Below are 21965 nucleotides of genomic sequence, written 5' to 3'. Positions count from 1 at the left end.
ACCGCTGGGGTGGCTCAGGGGTCGATACTGGGACCCGATTTTTGGAATGGTCTATACGATAGTCTGCTTCGGCTTGGGATGCCACTCGGAGTGACCCTCGTCGCCTACGCTGATGACGTGGCGGCGGTGATCACGGAGAGATCTCCCGAGCTGGCGCAGCTGACGTTGAACCAGACCATGAGACGAGTTGGACAATGGATGACAGAACACGGACTGCAACTCGCAACAGAAAAGACGGAACTTATGCTTCTCACGAGAAGACGCATACAGACGATACTACCCATGAAAGTGGGTACATACGAAACGGAGACCAAGGGGAAGTCAAGTACCTTGGGGTAACCCTCGATACGAAGATGACCTTCTGGCCTCACATACAGAAGACAGCCCGAAAAGCGGCAGAGAGGATAACATCCTTGAGCCGCCTGATGGCAAACACGACGGGACCGAGACCAGGAAAGCGGCGACTGCTAATGGCGACAGCTCACTCGATCCTCTTATACGGCGCGGAAATATGGGCAGATTCCTTGAAGACAAAGAAATACTGTAAGACAATGACGATGGTACAGAGACAGGGCGCTCTGCGAATCGCTTGCTCCTACCGGACAGTCTCTGCGCAGGCTGTCCTGGTGGTGGCGAGTGTAATACCCGTGGATTTTCTTGCCTCTGAACGCAAAAGGATCTATGGGAGCAGCGCAGACATAGGACGAAAGAACGCGGTAATCGTTGAACGCGAAAGGACGATCGACATGTGGCAAGACCGATGGAGAGAAGAACGAGGTAGCAAATAGACGAGACGACTGATACGGGACGTGAGATCGTGGCTTGGAAGGAATTTTGGTGATGTGAATTTTCATGTCACCCAGCTCTTGACGGGCCACGGGTACTTTCGACGGTACCTCCACAATATGAACAGAGTACGAACATCCGACTGCAAGTATTGTTGACACGAACGAGACGACGCGGAACACACGTTTTTCGGGTGCGACCGCTGGACAAGACTCAGACAAGAACTAGAGACAACAGTTGGCAACATCACCCCCGATAACATTGTAGAGGTGATGCTGCATAAACCCGAATGGTGGCGTTTAGTCGCTACCTATACGGAAACCATACTAAGACGTAAGAACGCAGACGACTGTCTGAAGGGCTACTGAGCAGACGGATTGACGCGACGTAACGACGCACGGTGACACGATACGAACGAACGAACACAAACAGAACCCCCAGTCAGAAGTAATATCAACATAGTCCCTGGCTGGAGGAAGGACAACAAGGAGATGGCGGTTTAGTGGGTAGGCCTGTCTTTTTTCGGGGAGTCCCACATACCTCCTTAGATATCAAGACTAAGGGGAATCCGCAAAAAGTATTCCGCAACTCCTTGTAAAAAAAAAAAAAAAAAAAATAATAATAATAATAATAATAATAAGATTAACAAAGACTTAAAGATACCGTTTGACTTTATACATCATTTTTAACAAATATATTGAAAATGAAACATCAAAGAGTAGTGGATCAGTTACAAAAACCAGCACGTCGAAACTATCCTCGTCGAAAAGTCGATATACGTGGAAAAGATGAGATATGGCAAGCTGATCTTATTGAGATGCAAAGCTATTCTAGAGAGAATAAAGGTTTTTGCTATCTATTAACTAATATAATTACGTTCTTTAAATATGCTTGGGGAGTTCCAGTAAAACAGAAAACTGTTACAGATGTCACTAATGCAATGGAGTCTGTATTAAAAAAGGGACGCATTCCTAAAAGCTCCAAGTGGATAGGGGCAAAGAGTTCTACAATAAAAATTTTCAAAGTCTAATGAAAAAATATAAAATAAACCTTTATTCTACTTATAGCAATCTTAATGCATCAATTTCTGAACGTTTCAATCGAACACTTAAAAATATTATGTGGAAAAAATTCAGTTTGATAGAAAATTATAAGTGGATTGACTTCCTTCCCAGTTTAATAGAATCTTATAATAATCGAAAACATCGCACAATAAATATGAAGCCTAAACAAGTGACTAAAGAAAATGAAATGTAGGTCTTGACATGATTCTCTTATGACCATCGTCTTTTCAACAAACCGACATTCCAAGTAGAAAATAACGTGCGAGTGAGCAAGTCTAAACGTTTTTGAAAAAGAATATACGCCTAATTGATCTACAGAAATTGTTACTATTCATCGTATTTCGAGAATTAAACCTGTAATATATCACCTGCTAGATTACCAAGAAAATCCCATTATTGGTGGTTTTTACGAGCAAGAACTACAGAAAGCTATGTATCCAGATATCTATCTTGTGAAAAAAATTCTTAGAAAACGGGGTAATGAAGTCTTCGTAAAATGGCTCGGTTTTGATAATACTCACAATTCTTGGATAAATAAGGAGACTATAAATCAATGAATTACAAATATAAATTTATATGCATCTAGCTTATATTGAAATAAATAGTGTTCTATTCATTTATAATTATTACATTGTTTTTTTTTTTATTTTAAGAATAAGAACCCCAACCTTCGCTCTTACCTATGAGGTATTTGATGAGGTATATTGAGTCTATTAAGACAAATCGAAGCCTGTTTTGATAGAAACATTCATGACTCATTTACCTTTCGAAAAAATAAATTTATATAATACAATCTTTATAGAAATATAATAAGATATAAAAATACATTTAAATAATAAATTGAAATCGATCACATCCATGATATTGAATAAATAATGCATATTTTTGAACTCTGTCAGAAAGATCAATAAAAAGATCATAATGATGAATTATCGCTCTTGAAATTTAGTCCGGTAGAACGATTTCGAACTCACAATCGAGTTTAAGAATAGTTCGAGATTCATCTTGCCTCATGTATGTTATTAGATAATTCTGATCTTTATGCAATTCATAATGACTCTTTTCAGGAAATATGTCGAAAAGCTTCATTCCAATGTTATTCAACATTTCAAAATTTATCTTGCTGTAGGTAAAGAGATCTAGAATGTTACGTCTTCTTCTTCTTCTTTTACTACTACTACTATTATTTCTACTACTACTGCTGTCACTGTTACTGCTGCTGCTGTTGCTATAATAGCTACTACTCGATTCTTCGGACAGAATGAAACTCTTCGAAGCTCACAGCTTTTTTAAAGCCTCTCCCCACTACTGTGGTTTTCGAGCCGCCACAACTGCCTCCCTCTACTTTGAATTAAATTTCCATTTTATTTAACATATATATAGTGTGATGATTTTCTAATATAGGACCAAACATTCGATTTATCATCAATATACGTTTCTTAAATAATACTTGTAATATAACTTTATTCAATTCAGTAATACGTCTTTTGAAACGTTTGTGATCTCGTGCTATCTACTCCCAAATACCTTTTCTAAAGGCTTTTTCTTCGAATAGAAGATGATGTATTTTAACTTTCTTCGCAAACCATACATACTTAGAAGAGGAACGAGATCACCTGTTGTCTCCTATAGCTGGCATGGCTAAGCTTCTACTACTTCTTCTTACCACTATTTCAAACAGAATGGGCTTTCTATGAACGTCTTATAGTTATTTGAGAATATAACCCCACTACTATGCTTTTCGAGCCGCCGAAATCGCCCCCTTCTCTTTTTCTTATTTATTTTTTTTAATATAGTAAATAAATATAAATTTATTTACTATATACACTTATTCATTATTTTTTTTTTTTTTTTTTTTTTATTTAGCAGTTTGAACTATGTGTTCATTGCTGCTGCAGTTGAGAATACAGTTGAATTATTTACATGAGTTTGCATTGTAAAATTACATGTTGATCTTTTTATACAGTAGATATCTTATCTTTAAATTTTTAGATTACAATCTTTGAAGAAGTTTACAATATATTTACATGGTTCGCTGTAGGGGTTAGCTAGGAGAGATTCCACATTTATAGGAAATTGTACCTTTGCTATTTTGAGGAATTGGTACAGTTTTTCTCTCTGTTTGTTGTAAAGCTTGCAGCTCCAGATCACGTGATTTAGATTTTCATTCTCAGTGTTACATATACACTTCGGGTTATCAATATATCCCAGACGGTGTAGGGATTCATCCATGTTATAATGATTTGCACGTGCTCTGTTAATGCTTACAATAAATTACCTGTTCAGTTTTTTTCCGGCAAACCACGGCTTTTTGCTGTTACTGTGGAATAATTGGAAATATAGCGAGCCTGTTTGGTTACTACGCTGTAGAATTTGTTTATCGGTTTCAACAGAAGCCTCTCTTTTGAAAAGTTCAAATAAATCGGTATGAGGGATAGATTGTACAAGTTGTTCACTAGTTTGGGTTGCTTTTTTCGCAAGACCATCGACGGTCTCATTTCCTAATATACCGATGTACGCTGGAATCCAACAGAATTGTAGCTTATAATTGCTATTTAGTTTTGTAAAGGTATTGTATTTTTCTTTAATTTGAAAGATGTACTTGTTGATTTTAACATTTGTTTTTGTAGAGTGTAATGATTGTAACGCACTCAATGAGTCGGATAGTATAATAATGTTGCGATTTGTAATGTTTAGCGCTATATCTAGTGCATCATTTAGAGCGATGCACTCTGCAGTATACACCGACGCTTGACTATCAATTGATTTGGTCAGTGAGAGGTTAGGGTCTGGGCAATAACAAGCCGAGCCAACATAGGGCGCACCTGATATTTTGCTACCGTCGGTGTATATAGAGACTGCATCGTTCTGTACAATATATTTTGTAAGAGCCGCTGTTGGGTCAAGTTCTTTTTTGATTTTTAAACCGATCTCAATATTGATTGGAATAGGCGTGATAGCCGTCTCGTAGTTATGCTCATATATGATCCAGTTATTGTGAGAATCAATTCGATTAAACATATTTGAGGCGTGTGTAGCGCTGATGCATATTAAGCTTTTGAGTGTGAACGGTTTCGTTTTTCTTTTACATAGTTTTACAAATTTATTTATGCTTTTTGCAGTTAGTGAAATTTGATTTGCTAATGATTTGGTCAGGAAGCAGTTGCATAGATATTTAGCTCTTTCTTTAATTAAGCTTAGTTTCGACTCAGCAATCACAATATTATTTGGCGTGCTGTTCCGGTATCCTAGAGCCCGTCTAATAGCAGTTCTTTGTAATTTTTCAATTTTATCAGCGAGTATAGATGTTGAAGGGTAGTAGATTTGTATGCCATATTCTAATATTGACCGGACAAAACTCTTGTGCAAAGTGATTAAGGTAGAGGGATCGGAGCCCCACCAAGTGCCGCAAAGAAATTTAATAATATTTAAGGCTTTAGCACATTTTTTCTGAACTTGGGCGGTGTGTTGTCTAAATGACATTTTGTAGTCAAAAGTAATACCTAAAAAGCGTGCGGATTCGGATGATTTAATAATACAGCCGCCAATGTTTAATTCTAGTGATCCTGGTCGGTATTTTCTTCTGTTGAAATGTACAAATTTTGTTTTGCTAGGAGAAAGATCTAAACCGAGGGCGCGAAGATTAGCACTAGTTTTTTTAATAGCATTTTCTAAGATTCTCTTGCCTCTTTTTAAATTTTGGCATTTTATGTAGAGAGTCAGATCATCAGCAAATTGGGAGACTGTAACAGATTTTGCTAAATTAGCAGTAATTTTGCTAACATATAGTATGTAGAGCAGGGGGCTGAGTACACCACCCTGCGCTACCCCTTTGAAAACTGATCTGTATCCATCTATGTGATCTGAGAAAATGTGCCTTTCATATGTTAGAAATTTTATAAATTGGATGATTTGCGGAGTGCAGCCTATTTCTGAGAGTAAGTTTAGCAGTATATCAATATTGATGTTATCAAAGGCGCCTTGTACATCGAGAAATGCCGTAAGGACGTCTTGTTTTTCTATGAATGCTTCTTCTATTTTGATAGAGAGACCAGCCAAGCTGTCCGTGCATGATTTGGCTTTACGAAAACCGTTTTGATTAGGAGGAAGAAGATTGAAATGTTCGATCCACCAAGTTAATCGGTTTTTAATCATGGTCTCAAAGAGCTTGCATATGCACGATATTAGTGCTATTGGTCTAACGCCACTGTTATCAGGTTTGTGAATGAAATGAATGAAGGACTGTTTCCATTCTTGCGGATATTTATTTGTTTTGTACATTTCGTTGAATATGTCAACCAAGATTAATTTGAGTTTGACTGGCATTTTTTGCAGGACTTCGGAATCAATGCCGTCTAATCCGGGAGATGATTTTGGATTTTTGTCATCAAGAGCCACGTTAAATTCTTCAAAGTTAAATGGGGAATTAAAAAAATCGTTTTGTTGGCAAGGAGGAAGCCATGCAAGGTCAGTTTGAGCCCAGGGTGGACTGATTTTGTTTGTTGCTGTATCAATATTGCTATTAGGCTGAAGATTTTCAGAAGTTTCCTGGTTGCAATTTTTTGTCCAGCTATTTTTAAGTACTTTGCACGTGTTCCATACAAAACCGGGGTTAGTGTGAGCGTTTAGACTGGAAGCGAATTTTTTGAAGCAGTTTATTTTCTTAACTTTGGTTGTTCTCCGAAAAAGTGCTACATATTTTTTATACTCGATGAGGTCAGTTAGCGATTTTGAAAGTTGCCATTTTTTGAGCGAAGCTCGTCGTAGCCTTTTGAGTCGAGCGCATTCAGCGTCCCACCAAGTAACGGGATTGTTTAGCTTCTTCTGAGTGAATTTTACAGGTTTGCGGGGGGTGCAGTCACGAATTGCATTTGATATTAAATCGAGAAATGAGTTGTATTTTTCGCTTGCTGAAAGTTGATCATACTCAAGTGATAAAAAGAGTGAGAAGTTTGCGTCAATGTATTTTTCGAAATTAGCCCAGTCCGTTTGCACGCTTTTCAGTTTGAAAGTTTTTTTTACATAGTGGTGTTTTTGAGTATCTACGCTTATACAAATCGGAAAATGGTCCGAGCCCCAGGTCTCATCTTTCACCAGACAGTTCATTTGATCCGCGATGGCATGAGATGACAGAACTAGATCTATATTTGAAGTTTGATTGTTTGCCATATCTATATGAGTGTATGAATCAACATTATGTATAAATAAGTTTTGCTCATTTATTGCCTCGTATAGTCTCTCCCCATTTAAATTAGTATATTTACAATTCCAGCTAAGATTGTGAGCGTTAAAATCACCTAGAAAAATACAGTTTTCGCGGTTTCCAGCATTATCTAGAATGCTGTTCCATTGCGGTTGAGAAAGCGTGAGGCCTGGGGGTCGATAGCATGCGATTATATCTACTGAAGGGTTTACGCTTGTTAGTCGTATTCCGCACATTTCGACAATGTCATTTGGAAATTCAACATTAGTGATTTTAACAAAGCATAGATTTTTACGTATTAAACAGATGATACCTCCTCCTTTTTTGCTGATTCTATCATGTCTTAGCGTTAAAAAACCAGGAAATCGGACGCAGTCGTTTGGTTTCAGCCATGATTCCACACAGATTATTATATCATATTGATCTTTCCTAATTTCAATTTCTTGACGTTTCATGTTGAAGCTTCTAGCATTCCAGTAGAGGATTTTGAGAGGAGCATAACATGTTTCGCTTGCAGGATCCATTTCTTATAGTTAATTAGTTCTCCATTTCCCTAGCACTCGAATCATTTTCTATAGCTTCTTTACTATTTACATTTTTCAAGCGGTGGATAATTCTTTTAATTCTCGATTTTAGATTTTTATCATCAATGATTTCTACAGTATCTAGTAACATTTCTACGAGGCTGTTGATATCGATGGTGTATTTCAGCGCTTCTTCATAGATGTTAGGATTTCCATACGTCATGAACAAAAATTGGTTAAGTTTGTCGAAGTCTATAGGATAACTATATTCGTTGTCTTCTAAAGTCTTTTTGGCTGGTAAAGTTTTGTTTGCGATGTCTTCTACACTGGTGTATCGAGTTTTGTTTTTGTTCGTTGTATGTTCCTTTGTATTTTGAGAAAGGTCCATTACAGAACCCGATGTCGAGGAATTGGAGCTTGGAAGCTTTCGTTTGTTTTTAGGTATACAGGGAACAGCGAAGTTATCTTTGGGCGCTTTTTCATTATTGTCGGAGTTTTTTGTTTTATCGAGAGGAATATCTTCATTCAAGTTATTTACTTGTTCTTGGTTGCGTGACAATGGTTCGTTTAATGATGATAGTTGCTCTGTTGTTTCTGGTTGAGTTGTATTTTTATGCGGGTCAGTTGCATATAATTCGCTAGCTTTTGGGCAGTTTATAGCAATATGTCCATCTTTCTTACAAAGAAAACATTTTAGAGAATCCGTGCTAGGATATATATAGTACGTGACGTCGTCGTACACAACTTTGATAAGATCGGGAAGTTTGTTGACATCATTAGGATCGATGAAAGTTTGCCTTCTTGAACTGAGCACGTGACTGTATTCGTCTTTCGAGATAGATGCTTTAAGAGTTGTTATGGGAGCGTGACGTTTGATTCCTAAGCTTTCCATGATATCCTCGATGACATGATGAGGAATCGGAGGGGCTACATTTGAAAAAATGAGCCGCTTCTGCTTAGATATGAGTGGTCTAATAGTGACTTGGTGCGATTGTATTTGAATGTAGGAGTGTTTTTCAGTGAGATCTTCTACGAGCTCTTTCTTGACTAAGTATAAACAAACTCGGTTCTTGGATATGCGCGTTGCATAGACTATATTAGTTGGTTCAACAATTTCACCCACTGCACAGGTATAATCGGTTAAAATCAAATTGTCGACACAATCTAAAACTAATCCTTGCTCACGTACTGGGAATTGGTCGGCTTGTGTGGCTGTTGCATAACTGACACTATTTTTTGCTGCGCTGACTGTATACTTGAAAACATTTGATTTGGGATCTGAACTTTGTTGGCTTTTATTTAGAAAAGCCATGGTGGTATGGTTTTGCGAGCGATGGAAGGCTCGCAATATTACTTTACTTTGAATGTGGGCCAAGCCCAACGATGCGGAACGTAAACACTATTTACTAAGTCACACCGAGCGTGGGGTCAATTATAAACACGTCTGCTTTCAATGAAGGCTCAGACATTACCCACTTATTCATTATAGTAATTTAATTTTTGAATTCGAGCCTTCTCGATGATGTTTAAAATAATTCCTTTTTCTCCGTAGTCTCATACAATTTTTTTAATATCTCTTCATCTTTTTCTAACACCAAGCTTACTCGCTTCGGTATAAATTCCTCATATTCGTCATCTACTGTTATTACTATGCTAAATCCGTAGCGAGTGTTTAAACATCTTAATTTAGTAACCATATAGGTACAGTTCTTTTCCAACTGTGTCATAGTCTTTCTTGGTAAGAAAGCTGAGTTTGCAATTTTATTGATTAAAGATAAATCCATTCTAAAATAAAAATAAATCAATCATTAATTGAATATATACTGTTTGATACCACTAGGATAGAGAGCTATATTAGAAACTTACTTTTAATAGAAAATCTACAACTGGAAGAGGAGAACTAGGAAGAGACTACTGCTGTTCCTTCAAGCTGCTGCTGAATAACTGCGATGGACTGAGGTGTGTTATCCGTTTTGTACCAAGCATCCCCTCTTTGAGAACTCGAGCCGCCGTCATTTCCCTCTCTTTTCGCCTTATCCATACTTGAGTTATTTCTCATATGATTCCATTACCCTACTCCTTCGACTTCAGTCGCCATGTCTACCGTTGTCCCTCACTCTACTGTTGTCCCCCATTCTGTCAGTATTCTATCCTCCGTCTACTCCTAAATGACCCTTCTTCCTCCCCACTATTACTACTCTATCCTGAGCGACCTCTATCGGAGGTTGGAAGAAGCTTACAACTTTCTTGGTTTTGCTTTCTACAGTCATCTCTAATACTTGTTGTAAAAGTATCTTGCGGATTTTCTTCCATTTCTATGATCTTCGTCTTCCTTCGTTGTTCCGCACTGCTGATTTTAAGCTTTGACATTTCAATAGTTTTGTAATGACTCCATGGAAATGTATCTGGATTTTTATCAAATATACATCGTTTATCATCATATGGACATAGTGCTACTTTCTGCGCTCTTTCCGTTCTTACTTGATATAATACACTACGTATATTGCATTGCTCACGCATAATAATTTCTAATTCCAATAAACAGTTTCGATAATCTTCATGATCTAGGATACTGAGATAGGAGAAGGATGAGAAAGATAATAAGAGGAAAATTAGGTAGATTAACTTTATATATATTTTGAACAATGTCTCTCGTGAATATTCAATTTTTCTTTATCATTGAAATAGGGGAGACAGCGTTCACATACATAAATTTGTGAAGCATGTTTCGTTACTTGACTTATAACAAGAGCAGATAAGTTTTTAATCCATACATAGTGGAATTTTAATTTGAAATTGTCATTGTTATTTGAACTATTAGATTTTTCTGTTTCATTATAATTTAATATAATATACTTTTATAATATAATAATGTAATATAATATAGTTTCATCAATATAATCACTTTGTAGTAACAAAAGATTGACATGCTTATCTTGTTTCAAACTTGATATATAATAGGTTGAGACTTCGAATTTGAATCCGTATTTTTTTAGTACGTATAGATTTATTGAAATACTATTCAATTTTTCAAATTTAGGAATATTCTTTACCTCAACAGGACAGTTTATACCATCGAATTTCAATTCATTCGCAAAGGGCGTATAATTTTGAACTATTTCGCTATGAAATCTAGCAGGACGAAAACAGGCAAGCACAGCCCATTTAAAACATTTATTATCTGTATTTTGAACATCGATACATGCTTTTTTATCTGCTATTTGTTTTGGTAGTTGAACATATGTGCCAGGAGTTATTTATTTATATTAACAGTAATACCAATGATAGTTTTTAATATTCAACCGGAATCTTTTTCTTGATATTCTTCTAAATTTTTAAGTATAACATCTTCAATATTTTCTGTAAACCATAATTTAAGATCTGTAGTTCTATAAAAGAAAACATTTTCAGTGTTAAAATAGTTTACTTGAATGTCCTCTACATTATCTTTTATTACGGTAAATTAAGTTGACATTTCTATATTTATTTTTAGAGCATTATAAATTGAAAGATATTTTGGAATACCAAATATGTAATTGCAAGAGTATTTGCTGCTTCTAAGAATGACTTTATATCTGTATGTTATTGATTGGCTATGAATGCAGTAATGATACATTTTTCAAATGCAGAATTTATTTCCAGTCGAGCACGGCTAGCCAGGTTTCAAATACTTTTATGTTTTTATTCATATTTGTTTCTATTTCTTTCTAACTCTTACTAGTCGAGATAATAGCTGTATCATCAGTGGAAAATAGTATTGCATTTTCTGGCATTATTAGCAGTAGATGATCCAAATATATCTGAAACATATTTTATTGTAAGGAGTATAATAGTTTTTAAATTTTTGAAAGTAGTGAAATCAATTTACTTTGCAACTAATCAAATGGCCAGTCATTACATTTATAAACAGCAATAATGTTTGCGTAGGACGTAATAAATAAAATTAATTTAATGATGATGAAATTAGATGAGGTAAGGCAGCGTGTATGGGTTGTGCTAAATAATAGGATAAGATTTGAGTAAATTGATTTCGTTTAATGGCATAAAAAAACCTCCTCGAAGTGAGAAGGAAAAAAGCCGCAAAGGCGAAGCAAATTATAAATACAGTTATTGATAAGGGATTGGAATTACAAAATAATGCACTATTATTATTACTAGGGTGAGTGAGTAAAGCAAATGGATTACGCTGATGCGAAGTGATAAGGCTCGCAGAGCCTTTACAAACGTTGCGGTGGAATGTCCATTCACTTCTTAGAATTCCAGAGCTCTTTTACCTTTGGAGGACGCACACACACACAATGATTGAGCGAGCGAAGGGAGAAGGTGCTGCCAGGTAGGAAAGGTGCATGCAGCTTCAATGCCTTGGACACGGGTACAGCCCTTACTGCTATGTCACCGAGTTGCCGATCTGAGGGCGCGGGGTTTGACAGCACCCCAGAGAAAACTGAAGTCGCCTCTACTAGCGCAGCGAGTTGATTCATCGCTAGTCTCTTTGCGGTGGTCGTCAAAGGGTTACACACACTGCGGTACAACACACGCGTTTTGCTTGAAGCAAACGAGCACACCCAAGAATACAAGCGGTCGAAGACAACGCGAAACAAATATGTTAGCGATCGCGCGTCGGTATAACTGCAGAAAAAAAGAGATGCGCACGAGAAGGAGCGTAATAGTTGGCTACCGTTCCGGTCGAACTCTTTTTCAAGACTCAGTTCTGACGTGGCGTCTTCTTGGGAATGCCACTATGGCGAAAAGCGCGGAAAGGCGGGAAAACTACCCTCTCTCTTTGAGCCCCTTTCGCAGGATCCAATCAGAGATTAGCGGAAGCGTAGCTAAGGGATTCCGCGCGGAGTTCGGCAACTCGAGGGCCAGCGGTGAGCGAGAGAGAGAGAGTCCCCTTTTTTATTGCCCAACGCTGCGGGCGGAGCGGCCCGGGCAATTAGGGAAAACCCGGACTTGCCGAACTCGTTTATGATGGGATGAGCGTAACGGTGTTTTGGAAGGTTTACGAGAGTTTTTTCCTCTGAACCGAGACAATTTATAACTCGTCCTAAACTGAGGTAGCAAACGGAATATCTACGGTTGCATGTAGAGTACGATGAAAACAATGAGCACATTTAGAGAAGACTCAACACGTTTTTGGGGAATCCCCAGCGCAATTAGAGAATAAGCACGTATTTTGAGAAAAGTGATTTGCTGCGAGAAATAAAAGTAAAAGGTGAAGCGAGAGAACGCGTAATTGTAAAAATAAGGGAGCGGATTCGCCGCGAACAAATATTAATATCAAATTAGCTTTAGTATTGTTTTAAAAATTGTAAAAATACAAAAATTGCAATCTTTTTACATAATTTTTGCATACAACTTGACTAAGTGCTTGGATTAATAGTATTTCAGCGAAAAATTGGGATATGTAACTAGTAGCTTGAGTTCGCGGGTACCCGTCGCGAGAGATGTGGCAATTACTAGACTTTTCCGCTAATCTGATTCCTCATTAGCCTCCAAAGCATATACTAGCAGTTACGTCTTCTGTATCTCCATGGCAAATACGCATAAAGTGATATGCCCATGCCATCTAATCATTACTCCAGTATATAGCTATTGAAAGAATGGTTATTATTATATATTTATTATTTATATTAATAATTTTGAAAAAGTAGAGAGGGTACAATTGAAATCAATCAAGGTACAATTTTTAAGTGGTTTTACATCGTAAAAATATTGATAATTAACGAAAAAATATCGCATTAGTTTTTATTTGGTAATTAATTTTATTTTAGAATGAGAAAGATACATTTTGAGTCATTTGCATATTATATTTGTATTACAGTTTAATAAGGTCCTACATATAAAGTCGTTGACAAACTGATGTTTGAACGTAATGAATTTACGCAGCTTATTTTTCCCGCCTCCCATGATTCACTCATGCGTTCTGACTATTACTGTTGTATAGTTAATGAAAGAACGGTTATTATTAATTATTTGCTATTTATTGTTACGTCCGGAATTTCCAAATATTTAATTTAATTTACTTGAAAAATCAGTCTAAAGCAAGCGAAGCTTGGCAAAATTATCGAAAGAAAAAGAAATAAAAAGAGAACCTGTCGTAGGGGTTACCCTTCGCTATCTTTCGGACTGTTGTTTCCTTTGCGATTTGTCGATCTGCAGTCCGACGTTTGACAAGTAGTGGAATATGCCTAAAGCACTGCTCACCGTCAGTCACACTTTACAAATCGAGAGGGATTAGCGGAATGTTTCGGTTTGAGTTAAACTTTACTGATTTTAAGATGTATCGTTTCCTTTAGTAGATTTATACCTTTTTACTTCGACGTTTCGCGCAGCTTGTTACCGTTTCGCTCCCGGTTGCCGAGTGTTCCGAGTCCTCTCTGCAATCGAGGAAAAAGCCCCGTGATGGCCTACCCACTGGCGTACTAACTAATGGCACCGGTCAATGGGCTAAATGTTCAATCAGCTTCGCGAGTCGTTCCTTATTCTATTCAGCAATTTTCGCGAAAGCATGAGAAAAGAGAACTGTTTATCCCACTTTCGCGACGTGCTTTTGTAAAAAGCGCATATTAGACGGAATGCTATACGCGACTTTCATTCTCCGCGGGAAACGGCATCGGCTTACATGCACATTCCGTCTGGAGGTCGATCCGTACCGAAGCTGCCGAAGCGAGGTTCCGCGCAGTTAGCCGTTTGTGTAAGAAAGATTAAAAGTCACACGCAAACTGCTATTTCGACGACACATCAGCGTCTGATGTCTGGCTTGCTTGGGACGTAACATTATATTATTGATTTCCAAAAAGTATAGAAGGTACAATTAAGATTAGCCCGGGTATAGTTTTTGGTACATGTAGATAGTAAAAATATATTTATAAAGATCAGCGACTGGCATAAGATGGATGTCGATTTTAATCACGGGAATCGAATACTGTACTGAGGGTGCATGTCACCGAAAATGGTTTATATAAAAGTTGAAAAAGATGAAGAGACTATCGAACGGCGACGTTCAAGTCAACCTACAACTTGACTTTTATAATCGTTTGAGGGTTAACTTCGACATTTTAACTAGAAACTTCCATTTTTTATGGCGGATTGAGAAATAACAGAAAATTGTACATTCAAATAAAGTATCAAGTGTATGTCTGGCAAACCGTCAAGATCGTGTAGAAGTTATCTTTTTTTTTTAATTTTCTCTCCCTATGATCATGCAAAATCGTCCGTATCTGAAAGCAATCTCTATTTATTATCTTGCATGTATTATTTTCCATTTATATAGACATCAAAATATTTTGATACATAATACATATTATAACCTAAATGATACACTGCCCGTCAATCACTTTTGCCATGCTTACCATAAATTAGGCAAACTTGAAAGTTTTGTATCTCGGTCGGAAATCATCGTATCACAAAAAACCGCAGGGAGTTTTAAAGGTAATTGCAAAAGCTTCCATTTAAGACGTGCAGAGACTTAAAAATGGTAATATGTCTTTTTTACAGTAAAAAAACTGATTAAAAAAATTTCAATTTTTTTAACCTCGACTTAAATCAATGCCAATTTAGAACCAGGCGGTGGAGGACAAATCGACCTGAGGGGTTCGGAGGGTAATATCTTTCCCTTTAAAATGAGCTTCCGTGGGGTACTATCCGATGTTTTTTAACCGAGTTACGGCGTTTTTTGTAAAAAGCAACCTTTTTCCAATCCTCAATTACTTCGACTTGCGTACGTTTTGGAAAAAAATGCCAAAGAAAAAAAAGTTTCATTTTGTGTCCAATAATACGAAAATAAAGTTAAAATAAAGAAATAAAGAAAAAATTTTTTTTCGGTTTTTTAGCGCATTAAAAAAATAAAGGAATTTCACTTTTTTTTTACGCTTAGTTTTAAAATGTCTAGGGACGTAGTAGATCACAAAAAAACTAAAACTAAGCGTAAAAAAAAATTAAATTCCTTTATTTTTTTAATGCGCTAAAAAACCGAAAAAAAATTTTTTCTCTATTTCTTTATTTTAACTTTATTTTCGTATTCTTGGACACAAAATGAAACTTTTTTTTCTTCGGCATTTTTTTCCAAAACGTACGCAAGTCGAAGTAATTGAGGATTGGAAAAAAGGTTGCTTTTTACAAAAAACGCCGTAACTCGGTTAAAAAACATCGGATAGTACCCCACGGAAGCTCATTTTAAAGGGAAAGATATTACCCTCCGAACCCCTCAGGTCGATTTGTCCTCCACCGCCTGGTTCTAAATTGGCATTGATTTAAGTCGAGGTTAAAAAAATTGAAATTTTTTTAATCAGTTTTTTTACTGTAAAAAAGACATATTTTCATTTTTAAGTCTCTGCACGTCTTAAATGGAAGCTTTTGCAATTACCTTTAAAATTCCCTGCGGTTTTTTGTGATACGATGATTTCCGACCGAGATACAAAACTTTCAAGTTTGCCTAATTTATGGTAAGCATGGCAAAAGTGATTGACGGGCAGTATATATTGCTTTTAATATTACATATCAATCTCATATGAGACTTGTATAGCGTTTTATCCATATGGGATTTTACAGTTGATTTTTCAAACGAAAAAAATGATGATTAAGTATTATATATATAATATTCTCTATCTGTTTTCAATGATTTATGAAATTTGTTCAGCACTATATAATTATATTTTGTCTGCTGTTAATTTAAATCTGAAAGTTAATAAATAATGTTATATTGTTTACAGAATTATCCATGAAAGTGGGTTTACTCCTGAAGATTTCAAGCAGTATAGGCCTGTTGTTTATAGTAATACAATACAATCTTTAGTTGCTATTTTGAGAGCGATGCCGAGTTTAGGAATAGTATTTTCCACAAATGAAAGAGAGGTTAGTTATTTTAGAATAATATTAAAATATCTATAATTATAATTAAGTGAAATAAAACACAATTTTGGTTTCGATTTTCTTGGAAATAAGGCTTAGACAAACTTTCTTTGTATTATTATTCTGAAACTGCAATACTTATTGAAATAATACATGTCACATTGAATCATATTTAGATAATATCGTTGGATACGTTTTGTTTACATACAAATAGACCTCATAAACCTAATTACTTAGATTAGGAATTTTTGGTCGTACAATGATCAAACCAATAATGATTAAAAACAGTGGTTCAGTTTTTTAGAAAATTTATTCAAGATTTCAAAACCTACCTTCATTTTTTTGTGCAATCAGCGGTTGCTGAGATATTGATGGTTAAAGACAAAAAGATCCTTTTCCATTCAAAGTTCGATATCTCAGCAAGAGGTGGTGGTATTGAACTTTTCAAAAATGCAAATTAAAGCTAAACTAGTTATCCGATCCATATAGTGGCTGTGTTAGACAAATTTTTTCCAAGTTCGTAGACTAAAAAAAAAACTGAAAAAATTTCATAAAAAAATTTTTTTTGGTATTCACGAGGATTGAGCAGAACATGTTGCTTGAAAAAGTTTTTGATTATGAGATCTCAAAATTAGAAACTTCAAACTTGAAAACGCTTTTTTTTTAATTCCAGTACGACCATTTTCAAAGGAAATACAGCTAGTTAAAAAGAATTTTTTTTTGATCCTTTAATTTTTTTCACTAATGTATATATAATAATGCTATTGATATATATTTATTATAATTAATATATAATGGTTTTTTTTATAGTTAAAAGTGTGTGTATCTGTGTGTGACCTACCGAAGATGGTTTAATAAAAAAAAGTGCAAATTGGATTGAAACTTGGAGGTGGGAGAATACGCAATTGCTCTTATTTTTGTCGAGCGCATAAGACATTCATAATCAGCGGTGGAAGTAATTATAACATAGTGGTGGGAGTAATTAAAATAATAGCGATTAGTGCGACACAAAGACGCGAAAGTGTATTAATACGCGATCGCGGTCGTACTTGTATATATAAACGTATGAGCAAGTATATCGTAACCACAAAGGTAAGTATTAAACAAAGAAAAACAAACGTTTGAATGAAAAACGATTAAAATGACAACCTTTCGGAGCCTCGTTTTCTTGTCAATAATAAATAAAACAAACGGCACTTTTCAGTACTATACGTATAAATAAACAAAAAAAGATAATTATTGATAAACTGTAACCTGTAATCGGTTATTTTTATTTATCCTTATTATATTTTTTTCAGCGGAAATAGCATGTAAATATACGTAGGTATCTTTTAAGTTATATTCAACATATTAAACACAATTAATAATAATTTTTTTCTTATTTGCTAAATCAAAAAATAATATAGGCAGCACATATTCTACCTATAAGACTTGTTATAGATCAAGCGGTAGAGCGTTGACGTGCGGATGATCGGAACGCAGGTTTGATTCTCCATAATATAAAATTTTATTTTAAATTTATTTTAAATTATTTAATCGAATCTCAATGATAGACTTTATATTAATTTTGAAAATTTATTTTAAAAAATATTAAACATATTGTAACAGGTTGCCGTCTAATCAATGAATCCTTGGATAAACCTAAAAGTGATCAGACGTCGCCTAGTTATCTATGCGCTCGATGCGCATTAACCTACCTTGCCTAGGAGTGCGCCTGCGCAGAGTCTCTTCAAAGTTCCGAGTTGGGTTCCCCCAACTCGCCACTTGGCGGCGCTGTCGCTCGTACTATTAGCGCTCGAGCGGCCACCACCGGAACCTAGGACGTCGACTCGCGTCTAGTGATTCTCACGCGATTCGTGCTTCGCAACCGGCGAATTCGAATCGGAATGTAAACAAATATGCGCGACCTCCGGACAAAGGGAAACACAATAACAGAAACTCGTTCGAATAAAGACCAAGGGATGATTTATTAACTGAAATCAATTACACAGGGATTTGGCCGAGAGACTGACGCGCGCACGCGTGAATGACAATACACGCTTTTTGAGAGAGAGAGAGAAAAACCACGAATGCCGCGAACTACCTGCTCGCACGCAATATATCTGTTCTTCGCGCTCGCTGCGCGGATTCGCACGCCAAATTAACAACAATCAGAAACAGGGAAGGTGCACCTACCGCAACGACGGCGTGGATACGGTGGCCAACCGTATCCGAATAACACGTAGTTATTAAACTGCTCCGCTGTTCTGCCTCTAATGCTGTCACCGCTGTTGTTGTTGCCGCTACTGTTGCTGCTGTTACTGGTGTTGCTGCTGCTGCAGTTGCTGTTGCCGCTGTTGCTGCTGCTGCAGTTGCTGTTGCCGCTGTTGCTGCTGCTGCTGCAGATGCTGCTGTCGCCCACACTCACCCGCGCAAATCACAGTCTCAGTCAGTGGCAAAACAAAACGAGAAAACTCGGGACGGATGGAGGTTAGGCGCACGGATTGACTGAGTATCACAGTCGTACTGGCGCTCGGAGCCTCCCCTCCCGGTCGTTGCCCCTTACGCGCTCTCTCTCTCTCGCGAACCGAACGCGGCTCACCTCGCTTAACCGCTAATTCCATCGCGCGAGTCAAACGATTTTCGGTAATCGTTGCAGCCCCCTCCTAGCTTCGAACTACCGGATCGAACTACCCTATTGACTCGCGACCCCAAGGATAGGATTGGGGAAGGAGAGGAACCAACACATCCTATTCTCAACAAATACTTTATTTGCCCATCCCGGGCCACCACCCCCCCACGTCATTTGCCGGAGCCCCCTGGCGCCTTATGCCTTGGGTAGCGCCAGTGCTCCGACTTGTTGGGGCACTTCGACGTGGTCGTGATCCCGGGATGGCCGCAGATATAACAGCCTCTTCCCGGTCGCCTGACGAGGCTGGGCTCCGCCCCATGGCCCTGGCTTCCTGTCGGTTGTTGGGGCGGCGTGGCTGCTGACGCCGGGGCGGCGATGAATGTAACGCCGCCCACCGTGGCGGATGTGCGTCCCCCCTCGGTTCGCACCACCACGGTAGGGTCGGAAACCGACCCGTCCACGCGGACCACGAATTCCTGCCCGGCGCCGGGGGCCCCCGACGCTCTCTTGTGTTGAGCCTTGGTCGGGGGCTTGGCTGGAGCCCTGGCCGCATCCCTGCTCGTCGGGGCCGCCGGTGGCAACACTGCCGGCGGGCCCGCGGCCTCTGGGGACTCCAGCCCCCGGTCAACGCGCTGGAGGGCCTCTCCGTAGGCCCTCTGCCGCCGGACTACAGGAGCCCACTCCCCCAGCAGTTCCTGGGCACCTCGGAAGTCGAGGAACTCTCCCAGGTGCGCATGCACCTGGCGCTGGAGTTCCCCGACGAACTCCCAGGCATTCTCGAGCTCCTGGAGGCCCAATCTCACGTGCCTCCAGGTGTTCTCGAGACCCACCTGCTGGGGGACTCGTGGGTGGGTGCAGACCCAGTGCTGGCTGCCGCAGGCCTCCCTTGGCCCGGGGCACTGGGTCGAGCTCTCCACCGTGGACGCGCTCGACCCTTGGGTCTGCGTACCCTGGTCTTGCGTGGACTGTGACCGACGACCCTCTTCGGATGGGCCGTCGGTCTGGGTGGATACTTCCCGGGTCGAGGGCTTGGATGCCTGGGCCCTCATACCTTCCCGGAGGAAGTCATCCACCCGCTGGCGAGAGCGGCCCTCGCGAGCGGCCGTCTCGACCTGGGCCCGGATGAAGCGACGTAAATCGCCGATCAGCCGATCGGCGCCCGGGCCCAATCCCAGGTCGAGCAGCAGCTGGGTTGCCGTCTCGAGGGCCTCCTCACTGATGACCAGCTTCCTCTCCATCTGTAAAAGAGAAGAAGTGGGGTCAAGGGATTTCTCAGGCTCAGCCCTTAACCTACCCGTCGCCGTGTAATGCTCGACGCTATTCTTTACGAGGACGTCCCGGTCCCCGGCGCTTTCCTCGCGAGCATGGCCCATTTGCGGGGGCAGCTGGCAGCACCACCTTCCGCACGTGCTGGGCGGTTCTACGTGGTCTGCCCCTTCCCTTTACCGCATTGCCATCCAGGTCGTCTCCACCTGGTTCTCGAGGTTCGCACGCGGGGTTTTTGCGCGGCCTACCTCGGCCACGCTTAACCGGCGCCTCGATCGGTACTTCCGGAGCCGCCGCGGGTTTCTCACGCTCGTTCGAGGGGGCTGCATTCGCGACGCGTTCGCATATCGGATCCTCGCTGGATCCCTCGATCTTCGCTGGCGGGTCGCCTACGCCCTCCTCCTCGTCCAGCGGTGCTGAGTCCCCGCCTCCTGGTTCCTCGTCGTCCTCATCAGAGTATGGGCCGAAATAGGGCTTGAGATCCTTGGCGTGGATCAGCTCGGGCAACTCCTCCTGCTGGTTACCTAGGCGGTAGGTATTCGTCCCGCATACCTCCAAAATCACGTAGGGACCAGCGTATTTCGGTGCCAACTTCGCCGAAACGCCCTGAGCTGCGGAAGACAAGATGCGGTTCCGCTTCCACACCCAGTCCCCAACCCTAAAGTCGGCCTGACGTCTTCTCCGGTTGTAGTAGACCGCCTGACGAGCCGCCTCCTCCCTGGACTTAGAGCCAGCGCGTTCCCACAAGTTTGGTAACTGGCGCATGTGCTCGCCCCATTCGGTCAGTTCTTGGCCCTCGGAAGCTTCCCGAGCCAACTGATCCTGAGCCCTTCTAAAGGTCGAGGGGGGAGTAGGCTGTCTACCGAAGACCAGCATGGCCGGGCTATACCCTGTCGCGCTGTGAGTTGCCGAGTTCAACGCAAAGTTGAACTCAGGCAGGTGCTCGTCCCAGCTCTTATGGTCCCGCTCCACGTACGATATGAGCATGGCCTTGAGGGTTCGGTTCACTCGCTCCGTGGGGTTTGCCTGTGGGTGGTAAACTGGGGTAAGGGCGCGCTGGATGCCGTTCCTCGACAGGTAGGCATCGACCTCTTGATTTTTAAATTCGGTCCCGTTGTCCGAAAGAAAAATCTCTGGCGCCCCAAACCTGGTGACCACCCTCTCGTGCAATTCCCGTACGATGGTCCTTCCGTTGGCCTTGCGCACGGGCACGCACTCCACCCACCGAGTGAACAGGTCTAAAAAGACCAAAATATACTCGAACCCTCGTGAGCTCTTTGGGAAGGGGCCAGTGATGTCACTGGCCACCACCTGCCAGGGTCGCGAGACCTCTCGACGACCCATCAGCCCGCAAGGCGGCCTTTGCTCTGCGTTGCATTGCTGACATACCGGGCAACTCCGCACGTACTCTCTGACCTGATCGTACATCTTTGGCCAGAAATACAGGTGCCTAGCCCGGGAGAACGTTCGTTCTCTCCCCTGGTGTCCCGCTGCTGGCGCATCGTGCACCTCCTCAAGTACTTGATGCCTCTTCTCGGCAGGAACCACTAGCTTCCAGGCTTCCTCGTTGTCTATGGACCCTTCGCTCTCCTCAGTTGGATGGTAATGATACAGTCTCCCACCCACTACCTTCCAGGTAGGCTGAGAATGTGGGTCCT

General features: G+C 40.0%; 1 protein-coding gene across 9 annotated transcripts in view; it reads left to right on the top strand.

The window, feature by feature from the left end:
- The window catches only part of LOC131668951 (guanine nucleotide-binding protein G(o) subunit alpha), an 853882-nt gene that overhangs the window by 400331 nt on the left and 431586 nt on the right, over positions 1-21965 (top strand). For all 9 annotated transcript variants that reach the window (XR_009302331.1, XM_058943493.1, XM_058943510.1 and 6 more), the window contains one exon: positions 16292-16433. Coding sequence is in view for 8 of the 9 variants with exons in the window: in XM_058943493.1 (XP_058799476.1) it covers positions 16292-16433 (142 nt within the window). In the remaining variant the exon portion in view is untranslated. The remainder of the gene's footprint in view (positions 1-16291; positions 16434-21965) is intronic.

This window comes from Phymastichus coffea, unplaced genomic scaffold (assembly GCF_024137745.1).
Source record: "Phymastichus coffea isolate CEN01 unplaced genomic scaffold, Cenicafe_Pcof_1.1 PCOF00007, whole genome shotgun sequence".
Classification (NCBI taxonomy): Eukaryota; Metazoa; Arthropoda; class Insecta; order Hymenoptera; family Eulophidae; genus Phymastichus; species Phymastichus coffea.
Note: the sequence above shows the minus strand (reverse complement) of the source record. Positions and strands in the feature narration are given on the sequence as shown.